Source organism: Crinia signifera, chromosome 5, assembly GCF_055691185.1.
Source record: "Crinia signifera chromosome 5, ASM5569118v1, whole genome shotgun sequence".
NCBI lineage: Eukaryota > Metazoa > Chordata > Amphibia > Anura > Myobatrachidae > Crinia > Crinia signifera.
This window is the reverse complement of record NC_139221.1, coordinates 123,111,712-123,126,116: the sequence shown is the minus strand read 5'-3', so window position 1 is coordinate 123,126,116 and position 14,405 is coordinate 123,111,712. Positions and strand designations below refer to the sequence as shown.

Below are 14,405 nucleotides of genomic sequence, written 5' to 3'. Positions count from 1 at the left end.
TTCTGTAGGGGAATGGAAGCCAGTGCAGATTTTGTTGAAGGGGAGTAGCAGAATTAGAGCGGCGGGAGAGGAAGATAAGCCTGGCTGCAGCATTGAGGACAGATTGGAGAGGAGCTAGTTGGGATTGAGCAAGGCTGGTGAGAAGAGCATTACAGTAGTCAAGCCGTGAGATGACCAATGAGTGGATGATCAGCTTAGTTGCACTCTGTGAGAGAAAGGGCCTGATGCGAGCAATGTTGCGTAACTGGAACCGGCAAGAATGGGCTAGCGTTTGGATGTGGGGTGCAAAGGAGAGGGAGGAGTCAAGAGTGACACCCAGGCAGCGGAGTTGGGGAACAGGGGAGATGATGGTGTTGTTAACAGTGATAGAGATATTAGTAGGGGGCATAGCTCTGGGTGGGACATCAGAATCCTGAGATGTATGTTTTTTCTTGGCACTCCTTTTAAAATGTAAGTAGACTACGTTGATCTACCTGTGATTTTACAGTTTTTTGTCATATTTTTCCTTTTGCTGAATCTTTATTCAATAAAAATGTTGGAAAATAAAAAAACTCCTATATCTTTAAAATGTTACCTTCCCCCATTTTGATGTCATTACTAAGTCTGTGCTGAATGGCTGATCAAGTAATTCAATCTGGGTCTATACAAAGACTGCTTATATAATTTGTAGCTTATTTACAAATTACTAGTGATTCTCAAATAACAGATTTCAGATTTCAGATTTACTAAAGGACTTTAAGAACCAAAGATATTATTGAATTATCAATTTTGCACCAAAATGAGATAAAATATTGTGAGGCTTTGATCTCTGCTTTATGTGCCATCTCACTTTAAATACTAATTTTAAATGCTGCTGCTAGGCTGATCTTCCTAGCAAGACGCTCATCCAGAGCCGGCCCTAGCCTAAATGACGCCCTAGGCAAGATTTTGGCTGGTGCCCCCTAGCACCGCCACTAGTTCTGCCTCTGACCCTGCTCCCCTTTCCCAGCACCATCAACCCTCATCATAGCAGTCATCATTTTGGTGCTCCTACCCGCAATATTTTAAATAGAAACAGTGCACACAATCGGTGCACAGCCCAAACAGGGGTGTGTTCTTGCTGGGAAGGGGCAAGGCCACACAATACTACCCCCAATTCAAATTATGCCACACAGTAATGCAACTTTATTCACATTATATCATGCGATGGTGTCCCTTATTCAGGTTACATCACACAGTAGTACCACTTTACCTTATGTACATTACTCCTCACATTATTCCCATTATGCCCTTAGAAAAAAATCCTGAGAAAATATTGTATTTTAAGCACTGCAACCCAGCACAAAGCAGTGTGTGCTGGGCAGAGGAGAAGAGCTGCAGCTGCTGCTGTCACTTAAGGGGAGGGGGCCCCCACTGGGCCCTTCTATCAGACTTTGGCCTGGGTAATTTGTACCCCTACCCCTTTCTCTTGGCACCCCTGATAATACCACACAGTAATGCCCCTTACACATGACACACATTATTAATGTCCTTATAACCATAATGCCCCTTACACATTATGCCAACCTTTATTAATGCCCTTCATACACATAATGACACACATAATGCCCCTTACACATATGTTGCACATTATTAATGCATTTATACATGACACACATAATGCCCCTTACACATATGCCGAACACTATTGCAAAACCAACCCACCCATAGACAGCACTCGCACAGCCGCTAACACTGTGACCTCTGCCTCTGCTTGGATACAGACGTTTCCACATACATCTTGACTCAATAGGCCATGCAGCTCCTGGCCAGTTCTGCTAACGTTGGGTGCCTTTTTTGCTGAAAATTCATCTTATTTGCATTGTTATGTGACCAAGACACACAAGGAGCTTCCGATGATAAAAATGATATGTGGCATGAATATATTCTGTGCGCGACTGTGTCTGTACCTGCATATGATTTCCATGAATACACTATTTCATATGCAGATACAGCCTCACTCACACACAGAATATAGGCATGCTGCATATCATTTTAATCAGCAGAAGCTGCTGATGCCCCTAGGCATTCCAAATGCCACAGGCAATTGCCTAGTTTGCCTATGCCTAAGGCCGGCTCTGCACTCATTGTCTGCTGATCCGCTTTGCCAATCCCTCCATTGGTTGCCTGTATTTTACTGTATTCAATATAAAACACTTCTACTTGCATATAAAACTATTAACCATACTGCACCAGCTTATATATCTTTACTTATCACAAAATATCTCCCATCTCGGCCACTCCGCTCTGCACAAGATCTGTGTCTCTCTTCTGCACGGATCACCAGCTCCCATTCACTATCACAGGACTATCATTGGGCTGCCCCATCCTATGGAATGTCCTTCCACGCATAACAAGACTCTCCACTAAGGAAAAATAATGTGGAGCGCTAAAATGGATCAATTGAACATTACAATATTAATTTATTAAAAAGAAAAGTAAAAAAAGACATCAATGACAATAATTATCGTTAAAATGGTATGTGTATAAAGGTTTAGACAATGAAGGTTTATACTTATATATCTGGAACACTGCTTATTTTATCTTGCTCCCATAAAGGTAATTAGCTCCTTGATCCACTGGATTTTATACCCCTTGGTGGTGTGGAAAAATGGAATGCCGTGCCGGATTGAGAAAATAACGCTGAATTGGTTTATATTTCCTCATTTGCCTCCCTTAATTAATATACAATTGAACCCTCATTACATGTATATTTCTTGTGTTCTAATGTGGCACTTTACTCACTATCTATGTGTCCCCCAATGTTTTTTTTTTTTGTGATTTTGGTGTTTGTCTGCATGCTGTAAATATTGTGATTAATCAATATGTTCTTATGTATTTACATGTCTCGCTACCATAATGATATGTGTGATGTTTTACTCCACCAACAACTTATGCCCCTTTCACACTGCAGGTCTTAGAAAGTAAACAAAAAAATTTTCCCCTTTCTAAACGTTTAAGGCTGCAGTGGGAAAGCGACAGAGTTGATTTACCGGTTAAAGTTAACCGGTATTTCAACCCGTTTCTAAAGCAGAGTCCTAAACGTTTCAGAGCCGTTTTTTATGCAGTGAGAATGGCTCTGAAACGGTATTTAAGATCCCACACTAGTCTTCCCCCTCCCCTGGTACCTGTCCTGCCCCCCCCCTCCCCTGGTACCTTGCATCTGGGCAGCATGGTAGGCAGGGTAGGCAGTGGGCATTCCAGGGCTCCTAGTCGGCAGGTCCCAGACTAGCATCATGCAAGAGGAGGCTGCAGCTGGTGCACAGAAAGCGGGGGCACTGGGGATCCGGGCAGCACGGTCCGTGCTCAGGAGGAGGAAGCGGGTGAAGGTCCATTAGGAGATTATCATTTCATCGGTGGGGGTCGCTGCCGCGAATGGGAAATAGCGGAGCCGTTCATTAAATATGTGCATATTTAATTAGCGGCTCATTAGATATGCACATATGTCATTTTCTGGCCTGCTATTTCCCATTCGCGGCATGGACCCCCGCCGATGAAATGACAATCTCCTAATGGACCTTCCTCTGCTTTCTCCTCCTGAGCACGGACCGCGCTGCCCGGATCCCCAGTGCCCCCGCTGTCTGTGCACCAGCTGCAGCCTCCTGAATCATGCTCCTGCATCAGTAGGAGATCTGCCGACTAGGAGCCCTGGCATGCCGCTGCCTACTGCACTGCCCCGCTGCCCGGATGGATTGCTGCCAGGTACCAGGGGAGGGGGGGGAGCAAGGCACCAGGGCAGGGGGGGAGGGGGTACCAGGTACCAGGGCAGGGGGGGTACCAGGGCAGGGGGGAAGCGAGGGTACCAGCTGGCAGGTACGGGGGGGGGGGCAGGACAGGTACCAGGGGGCATGAGGGGTTTAAACGGTTTCACTGTGATGTGAATGGTACTTAAACGGTAATCTGCAATTTGAAAGCTAATACCGTTTTAAATACCATTTAAAAATACCGGTTCTTTAAACGGCTTGGCAGTGGGAAAGCAGCATAACATTCCTACATTTACATTATTTGTTATTTAACCATAACCCACACATGCAAACAACATTCATTGCTTACCCTTCACTTCAAATTACATATATGTTACATTACAGAAACACTCTAAAATGTTACTATAAAAACCACAGACAACTTCTAACTTTTCATAAACTTTTATTTGAAATACAAAAATAATATGGAAAAAAAATATTTAAAGTAGGCCATGCAGGCGCCCAAGGACCAGGGCAACATATAACAATGCCCACTGCAGCTCTGTCACTTTGTGGGCCAAGGCCTCCTGGTGCTGTTGAATTTCTGTTGGGAAGGAAAAAAATTGTTTTAGTTTTTTAGAACTTAAAACACAAATTATTGGTCACTTTTTAACCCCTTCCCGACATATGACGTACATTTACGCCATATGTCGGTTGGGGGTGAATCAAGCCAGCTCACGGAGTGAGCTGGCTTGATAGAGAGCAGGTAATGGCTGTATATTACAGCCATGTCCCTGCTCTCACGGCCACGAGCGGCGAGTTCGCCGATCGCGGCCGTTTAACCCTTTAAGCACCGCGGGCAAAGCGCCCGCAGTGCTTAAATAGCTGATCGGAGGGGGGGGCGCCCCCCTCCGGCGCCGATCGGGGCCCCCCGCAGCGCGATCGGAGGGTGCCGATCGGTTGCCATGGTAGCCAGGGGTCTAATGTAGACCCCTGTGCTGTCCGTGTATTCATACCTATTACATCCTGCCTCAGGCAGGATGTAATAGGAAGTGCAAAAAATCACTACGTTCAGCCATAGAGCTCTATGGCTGAACCTAGTACAGGCGATCGCGCCCCCTAGTGGTCAAGTACACTAGGGGGCCTTGTAGTAAAAGTAAAAAAAAAAAAAAAATAAAGTTTAAAAATAAAAAAAAAATAATAAAATATTAAAAGTTCAAATCACCCCCCTTTCCCCATTTCCCAAATAAAAATAAATAAATAATAAAAAAAATAAACATATTTGGTATCGCCGCGTTCCTAAAAGTCCGATCTATTAAAATATAACATTAGTTATCCCGCACGGTTAAAGGCGTAAACGGAAAATAATCCCCAACGCCAAAACTACGCTTTTTGGTCGCATCGCGTACCCAAAAAAAAATAACTAAAAGAGATCAGAAAGTCGCCCATATCCCATAATGGTATTAATTAAAAAGTACACTTCAGCCCGCAAAAAATGAGCCCTCACCCAGGTCCGTAGGTGGAAAAATAAAAAAGTTATAAGCCGCAGAACATGGCGAAGCGACGCAAATTCGAAAAACCGTAACATTTTCTATTTTTTTTTTTAGTGGTAAAATGTAACGAAAACTATATAAGTTTGGTATTACCGGAATCGTAACGACCCATAGAATAAAGATAACCCATCATTTTAAACGAACTATGAACTCCAAAAAAACCGTAACCAGCGCAAAATTGTGGAATTGCGTTTTTTTTTTTTTTTACCCCACATTGAATTATTTCCTGATTCCCCAGAATATTATACGGTATAGTAAATGGTACCATTAGAAAGTACAACTTGTCCCGCAAAAAAAAAGCCCTCATGTGTCTATATAGCCGGAAAATTAAAAAAGTTACGCTTATTTGAACACAAGGAGGAAAAAAAAAAAAAAAATTACCTTAAAAGGCAATGTCGGGAAGGGGTTAATGACTAATAAGCTGTCAGTGAAATGTGAAGGCAACACATAGTTTAATGGTGTGTACACATGGTCAGATGTGCCTTCAGATACTATCCACAATCCGATCTGATCCGTATCTGAAGGCACATCCGATTTGCATACAAGTCTGACTATATAGTGCAGATCTGCACTATATAGTCAAGGCAGACAAGACTTTCTGCCTTGCGATACGTGAACGCGCATCGGAATCGGATCGTGATCTGAATGGTTAAAACCCTTGCGATCTGCATCCGGTTCCGATCCGATGTTGACTATATCGTCAACATCGGAAGGCAAAAAGTACCGTGTGTACACACCATAAAAGAGCATTGAAGATGGACCTGCTATGAAGATGTTACAAAGTACACACAAACATATGACATCACTTCATATAAGTGCCCTTTGCCTTCTTTGCTGAATGTATGCAGCATTATATTGGCGGGGTTTGTGCTGTGAAAAACAGGTCAAACCTCTGCAGTGTAAGGATCATTACATTGTTCATGCTTTACCAGTTTATCCTTCTCAAATTGTAGGACAGTGGTGTCAAACTCATGGGCCTCCAGCTGTTGTGGAAATGCACACCCCAGCATGGGCTGCCTTAGTATTAACAACCCAATATCTAAATATATGTGGCCGGTTATGCTGGGAAGTGTAGTTCCACAACAGCTGGAGGCCCATATGTTTAACACCACTGCTCTAGGATCGTGCAATGGATGTAAGGTGTGTCAATCACTGAAGGGGTGATGCATGGCCACATTGCAAACCTACACCAAGGGATCCATTGTTCCTGGAGGAGGACACCCAACAGGTCATGGTGGGACTGGAGTGTTGTGGAGGAAGTACCAATGTTTTGGAGTGGACATATGTGGGTGTTGTGAATGTAAATGTGTGTAAATGTGTATGCAACATTAGGCACATTGGGGCAGATGTATTAAGCCTTAACAAGAGATAAATGCCAGGGTGATAAAGAGAGATAACCGTCCAGCCAATCACCTGCTAACTGCCATGTTACAGCCTGTGCTTGAAAAAAGTCAGTAAGGAGCCCCCTCCGGCGGCTGGCGGGGGATGGTGGCTGGCGAATCTTCTGCCATCCCCTGCAAAGAAGAGACCCGCTCCGTCTGTACATACAGACACACACACCCACATACATACATACATACATACATACACACACACACGCATATATATACTGCTTTAACTGTAAACATTACTTACAGCGGCAGACATAGTGGCGGTTCTTCGCCAGCAAATCTGGCTGCCTCCTTATGAGGTCCGACCACCTCCTCTCCAGTTGCGCGACTATTCGCCGTACACCTGTGCGGGCACGAATTCTGAGCTGGGCAGCATTGTTAGCCCGGCGCTTATCCGCATTCGAAATATAAGGGCCCATGGGCACCAGGTGCTGGTCCATCACTTCGACCAGCGCCAGTAACTCCCTTGGGGCAAAGGGTGCAGCCCTGGTCGAAGTCTTATTGGCAATGGCGCAGCAAATAGTTACAGGTGCATATATAAGTTATGCTGTTCACTGATTGATTGCAAACATTCTTATTTGGTATAAACTTTTTTATTCATTTCAATATTAACAGTATGTGTGCGTTGAAATGTAATGTAATGTAAGCCAGACTATCTACACTGGTATACACATGCTTGCCCATATCGTCACTGTACTGAGCGATTCGTACATATGAATACATACTTCAAAAAAACGGACCAGTGAATAGTTAGCATCTGCATAAAATCATATTAACAAATATGTACATAACACCTGTTATGCTGTCCTTTTTGCTAAAGTGTGGCATGGCCTTACTATCTGGATTTCAATATAACACACACATACATTGATACTCTACATACATATTGATTGAGGAATGACACAACAGACTGGGCCATGGACAACACATCCAACTCAGTCTGTGTGTGATCTGTAGCATGGTTACCTGTGTTCAGTTGGCGTAATTTACGCAGTTTTTGCCCACAAAAAAGGCGTGATTTAGCGTATATTTAGGTGACCGCCTAGAAGGAAATCTTGCTGCCAATATGTCTGACTCAGGTTCAAATGGAGGGACCTGAGACCCTGAGATGATCTTAGCAAAACTCATCTCTGTGACAGAGAATGTCCACAGGAAGGCAGAGGAGTGGAGGAGGAGAAAGAGTCGCGGCCAAATGACCCAGTCAGACCAAGGTTCAGCCTCACAGCTAGAGGCAGCCCCAAGTTCTGTTGCTCAACCGGGGCCAAGCAACCAGGCAGAACAAGATGTGGCATTACTTGAAACATCTGAGATCCAACAGTTGCATACTGACGTGACTGGCCACCCCAGCACTAGGTCTGTATTATCTAGTAAGCGTGGTAGGCATGATCCCAACAAAAAACACAAGAACCCTGCATTTCTGGAGTGTGAACTACAGATTTTGGTTCCCCAAGCGCGGGAATGGATTGAGTTAACCCCCAGGAAGCTGACCCCCTCTGCGAAGGACAAGATTTGGGCAGAAATTACAGAAGAAGTCAATAAGGTAACACCACTGCACAGGGATGAGAAGTCTGTGCGCAAAAGGCAAGTGTGTTGTTTGAACTGATATGTTGTTGTTTGTGTAAAAATTGCAAAATAGAATAGACCTTTTACGAGTGCTTGTTGATATGTCGTTAGTTCATTTACACATGTGAGCACATTTATAGGGGGGAGTGCTGTCCAGGTGGTGTGATTATGACACCTTGGACCATGGACAATAATTCTAGATGTCATTGGTTCCCAAACACGCTCCTCAAGTCAGCCCAACATTCCAGTTATTAAGTATATCCATGCTTGGCCACAGGTCACTTAATTAGTATCTCAGTCAGTCTGATTTAACCATCTGTGCTGAGCCATGAATATACCTATAAAAAGGACCGGTGGGGTGCCTTGAGGACCGTGTTTGGTTTTCTGTGCTGTATGTGATGATACAGCCATACTTTTGTGTCCCAAACAGTAGAAAAAAATGTGTGGCCTATCTCACCTTACATGTCCAAAACTGTGGCCAATAAACATGCGGATGTAATTTCACTTCAATGGGTTGCAATATGTCATAGTTTCATGCTGTTTTATGGAGTCCACAATCTGAAAGCTGCTAACTTATATTGAATCATACCATACAAGCCACAATGCTAACTGCTGTATAGTAATGATGTGTGATAGCAGAGACCATGACATATGTAGTAGATTTACATTATTTACTTTGGCAAATTTAGGTGGCAGGACTTCAAGTGTGGCCTGAAGAGGAAGCTGAGTGACCGGTGTATACACAGCATGACCACCGGGAGTGGACCTATGCCATCAGACCTGGAGCTGACCCCCCTGGATCGTATTGCAGTAGATGTCATTGATGAGGCAGAGATCAGGGGGGTAGCTACCATGGATAGTGAGCTCCCAGTAGAGGTATTTGCTGCAGAGTTAGCAGGTAAATGTGGCAAATGCCTTGTTGGTGTTAACATATATTCTATATTGATGTGATGGTGACAATGTTTTTTACTTTTCACAGCTGAGGAGGAGCCTCCACTGTCGCAGCAGCTTCCACTTCAGTGTCACATGAACAGCAGTGCGCCACAGAGACCGATGATGACGTCCAAGCCCAGCTGCTGAGGGACATTAGGCCGCTTGGGGTGGAAAGTGGCAAGCGCAATGAGTGCCAATTGGTGGTGCTGGACAAGATGGCCTCTGCCATTAACAATCTGGCGCAGCAGACCAGCCACCAGAATGACATTCTGGCGGATATTGCCAGCACCCCCAGGGCACTTGTAGGAGGCCAGGCAGCCAATCCCCCTGCTGCCACACGCCGTGCTGCCAGAAGGGACCCACCACCACCCCCTTCCTCAGCAGCTGAGCCTCCTCAGGCCACGGCCTGACAAGGACCCAGATCGGCCGCCCCCAAGTCACTACCACCCAAGGGCAAAAAAGGGCGGAAGAAATCATGTGGTGCCACCTTGTTGACTTTGTGTGTGGTTTTGGCCCAAATCGTGTCCTTTGCAGTGGATGGCCACTTCCTGTGGGCAAACACTTTCTATTCCTGTGCAAAAGGCCCCAAAATCCCAAATTCACACTCTGCAAATGTACGGTCTTGTTTTTATGTTGTGTATCCTGTCTAGCATAATTCCTGGATGATGCAGATCCTATGCTGGGGTGGACTTTCATTTTAGCACGCAACTGTTGTGTCTTAGATGTTTTAATTAATGGCACATTTTGTTCTGTCTGGTTTTTGTTTTTTATTTTACATATTATTACAAAGAAATTTTTTATTTTTGCTGTGAAGCTTAACGGCAAAAAAAAAAATTTAACTCAACAAAATTGTGTTTCCTGTTGTCCTAATATAACAGGCACACTTGCATTAAGGGCGTAGATGTTTAAAAGAGACCTAATTCCACATATTCCAACAGGTGTATTTGGCCTACCAAACAATACAATTAATCCTACCTTTGAACGGTGGCAAGTGTAGAAAGTGAACCTTCCAATGTGTTTCAGAGCTGTGTATGGCTTGCAGGTACTCAAATAAGCTATTATACTAAATTGCCTGCAGCATTGCTTATTATTGCGTTTAGGTGTCAGTATTTTAGGTGTGGTGTGCGTTAATTAGCCGACCGATTGTGGCCGTACTCAGCCAGATGGTCTAAGAGTGCTAGGGAGCAGTTTTTGCCGGACCGATGGTTTATAGGCAAAGTGTCCCGAGGGCTCACCGAGCCAAGTGGATGCCCCTCCGTGCAGTTTGGGTACACGCCCCTGTGTACACCCAGGATACGCCCAGTTTCGCCCTGTTTTCTGGCCTCTCCCATAAAAACGCCCACAATACGCCCACTTTGTCCGTCTGTGATTGGACTCGTCTTTTTGATCAGGGAGTACCATCCACTAGCGGGGTGCTGTCGTCGCACATGTGCATTGCGTAAGGTGCACATGCACAGTGAAAAAAAACGCGTTCCGTCCGCACACGTAGCGGATCGATTCAACCGGAATAACCCCTATAACCCTCTGAGGCACTTATGTATTATATAGCTTCCCTTCTGGACTTGTAACTTGGTGGGACTGCTGCGCTATGACTGGTGCCTGTCCTTGTGTTTCCCTCCTATGTCCCTACAGATTGTAAGCTTGCAGCAGGGCCCTCTAACCTCCAAGTCTGTCTGTTGTTACCCAGTTCGTTTTATCACTGTCTACTATTGTAAAGCGCAACGGAATCTGCTGCGCTATATAAGAAACTGTAAATAAATACATTTCACCTTGTCGTTAGACTATTCAGTGCTTGCTCCTGCTGTGGTCATTGCCAGCTCTCCATCCTTAGTTAATCAATAAGCAAACATAGACAAAAGGCTTTTGTTTGTCCTTCCTGCACAGATAATGCCATTTTTCTTCTGACAGGACAGCATAAGTGATACACATTTTAATGTTCTACACAAGAGTACCCATCAGGCTTCATGAATGAAATGAACATTATAATGAAAATAGTTTCCATGGCTTTTATATATAATTACCTATAATATAATAACAACCCCTTAAAAAAAGGAATTCAGATTACCTGCCCTATATGACTATAAAGTCACTCTACCAGTTCATATATAAATTTATCATTTGAGCAAGATGCCAGATATTTGCACTATATAAGGTCCTAAAATTCCTATAATCTCCAAACCTTATTCCTGCCATCTATTTCCCATCTCCTGGTGTTCCCCACATCTCTGTCTCATACGCCTTTTTCCTTACACCTGTCTCTCTACTGTCTCCCCAATTCCACCTATCTCTCTCTTATCTCCCCCATTCCTCCCATCTCCACTAAAGCCGTGTACACACGGCAGCGATATGGGCTGATATTGCTGGCAATATGGTCGCTGGTGGCCATATTGCCAGTGATGGGAGTGTGCCCCGCACTCCCGTTTTCAGCCCCGTTATAATCTTAAGCTTGCTCTTGTGACCAGCTGATTACCTCTGCGGCTCCCCCGGCAGAGGTTTCTTTTCATCAGCGACCATCTCTGGTCGCCAATGAAAAGGAGACCTTGAGCGATATATCGCTCAGCGATATATCACTTGGAGATATACCGCCGGGCAGTATATCGCCCTGTGTGTACGCACCTTTAGTTTTCCTCCCTCTTTTATCCCTCCCATGTCCACTTATTCCTCCACTCTATGTTATCGCCCCCATTCCTCCCATCTCCACTTATCACTCTTATCTCTCTTATACCACCATTCCTCCCATCTCCACTTATTCCTCTTATCTCTTATACCCCCATTCCTGCCATCTCCACTTATTCCTCTTATCTCTCTTATACCCCCATTCCTCCCATCTCCACTTATTCCTCTTATCTCTCATATACCCCCTTTCCTGCCATATACACTTAGTCCTCTCTTATACCCCCATTCCTCCCATCTCCACTTATTACTTGTATCTCTCTTATACCCCCATTCCTCCCATCTCCACTTATTCCTCTTATCTCTCTTATACCCCTTTTCCTCCCATATCCACTTAGTCCTCTCTTATACCACCATTTCTCCCATCTACACTTATTCCTCTTATCTCTCTTATACCCCCATTCCTCCCATCTTCACTTATTCCTCTTATCTCTCTTATACCCCCATTCCTCCCATCTACACTTATTCCTCTTATGTCTCTTATACCCCATTCCTCCCATTTCCACCTATTCCTCCCATTTCTCTTATATCCCCATTTCAGAAAGCTGTGTCTGCCCCAGCCATGCAGCAGACAGTATGAGGAGTTGGCTGGCCTCCCTACAGCTTTCTTCTGAGTATGTGTAGAAAATAACATTAGGCCCATTATGTAATGGATGTGCAGATGGATTCCAGGAAAGTTAGGCTTTTGGACAAGTTCGACATAAAGATCCAATTCAGAGATAAGTCAGTGGCAATTACTTCTGTATTGCTTGCACAGAAATAAATGTGCCTCTATACAGAGTTGTATGTATATCTACAGCTGGACCACTCCTATCCGTATCCTTGCTTTGACAGTGTCATCATTATGAGTACACACCAGCCCTATCCTTAGTGCATAATATATGTCCAAAACCAGACATGTTTATGTGTGTGTATAACTCTTCAAAGCCTGTATGTTCGGCCACACGCCCTCTCTAAACTTTGGACAGAACTCCCCATTGCCACCCAGTTACGCTCCTTCAGACACTAATAGAGACGTGGTTAAGATGCATATGACTCTACATAACCCATAGCTGTGCGCCTGCATCAACCAGGTAAAATGAACTCTACTTAGAGATTACCTAATTCCTATTAGTACATCTGGTAATATGATATCCTTTGTTGTTATTGGTATTTAGAAATGCATGTGCTTAGTTGCCTACCTCCCAACATGACCCACTCCAGGAGGGACACAATGCTCTGTTTCTGGGCTTTCCTCTGAATGTCTGATTGCCATCACCTGTTTTAAACAGGATATTTGATAAGAAAGGTGTTTCAGCACAGGTGATGGTAATCATAAATTAAGAGGGAAGTCCAGAAACAGACCTTTGTGTCCCTCCTGGAGAGGGTCATGTTGGGAGGTATGAACTCAGTTGGGTAAAATGTGGACGCTCGTGTGGGACTGTTTAATCACTTATGGCTTCCACCGCAGCCTATTATAGCTCATATAAATATACACATGCAGTGCACCTTATAGACGTGCAAATGTTCATGACTGGCTAATTTTTGCATTTGTTAATCCCTGTTGGGTACCTACGGCCTGAATCAGACCTGACTGCAGGGCTGCTTTTTTAACAATTGGACATAACCATGCTGCATTGCAGGTGGGGCAGATGTAACCCTTACTTGCCTACCTGACCCTCTCCATGCGGGAGAAAATTCTCTACTCCTGGACTTCCCTGGTAATGTAGGATTGCCATCACCTGTGGTGAAACACCTGTACCTAGCTCTCCACAGGCGATGGCAATCCTACATTACCAGGGAAGTCCAGAAACAGAGCATTTTCTCCCGCATGGAGAGGGTCAGGTAGGCAAGTATGATGTAACCTGTGCAGAGAGAGTTAGAATTGTGTGACTTATTTGGTTTCTGTACAGAGTAAATACTGGCTGCTTATTCTTACTCTGCAATACAGATCTCAGTTTGAAGTTGAACACACCCCACCCAAATCTAACTCTCTCTGCACATGTTATATTTGCCCCACCTGTAATGCAGCATGGTTTTGTCCATTTGCTAGAAAAGCAGCCCTGAGCTTAGGCCCTCAGTGCAGTATATGTAAAATAAGGTTTACCGAGTCACAGTGCACTAAAATAATTTTAAATACCAAAACTTAGAATGGGTCTGTGTGTCTGCACATGACAAATTGGCCACATTCTATGCATAGATTGTTAAAATTCCATATCTAGATAATAAATGTACAAGGGTGAGAAGGCAGGTGCAGTACTATAGGCTTACAATGCGGAAGCTGTGACATTTACTAAGCGGCAGTAAGAAGGAGCGACGCTGGTGGATCTTTTCCGTGATTAGTAATTATGCTTAAATCCAGGTATGTTTCTCAGTAATCTACTACAGCTAAGGAATGCACCTGCCAGTGACCATGTAGGAAGCTACAGACTGTCTGTTCAAACATTAAAAATGAAGTGCATGCAATCTGTCCTATTAGATTTCTTTCTAATTTGAATATAATTTAATGACTTTGCAGAGTTGTGTCCAATGTTGTGTCTCCAGCTACAACTTCACTTCCTTGTAAATAGCCACTGTGTTGAGCATAGGGAGAAGTACGGCTGTTAGCAGTG

General features: G+C 44.2%; 1 protein-coding gene across 1 annotated transcript in view; it reads left to right on the top strand.

The window, feature by feature from the left end:
• Positions 1-13,653: 13,653 nt before the first annotated feature.
• DSP (desmoplakin) overlaps positions 13,654-14,405 on the top strand; it is an 85,934-nt gene continuing 85,182 nt past the window's right edge. Inside the window, exon 1 of the mRNA XM_083187966.1 lies at positions 13,654-14,155. Coding sequence (XP_083044092.1) covers positions 14,142-14,155 — 14 coding nt within the window. The 5' untranslated portion in view covers positions 13,654-14,141. The remainder of the gene's footprint in view (positions 14,156-14,405) is intronic.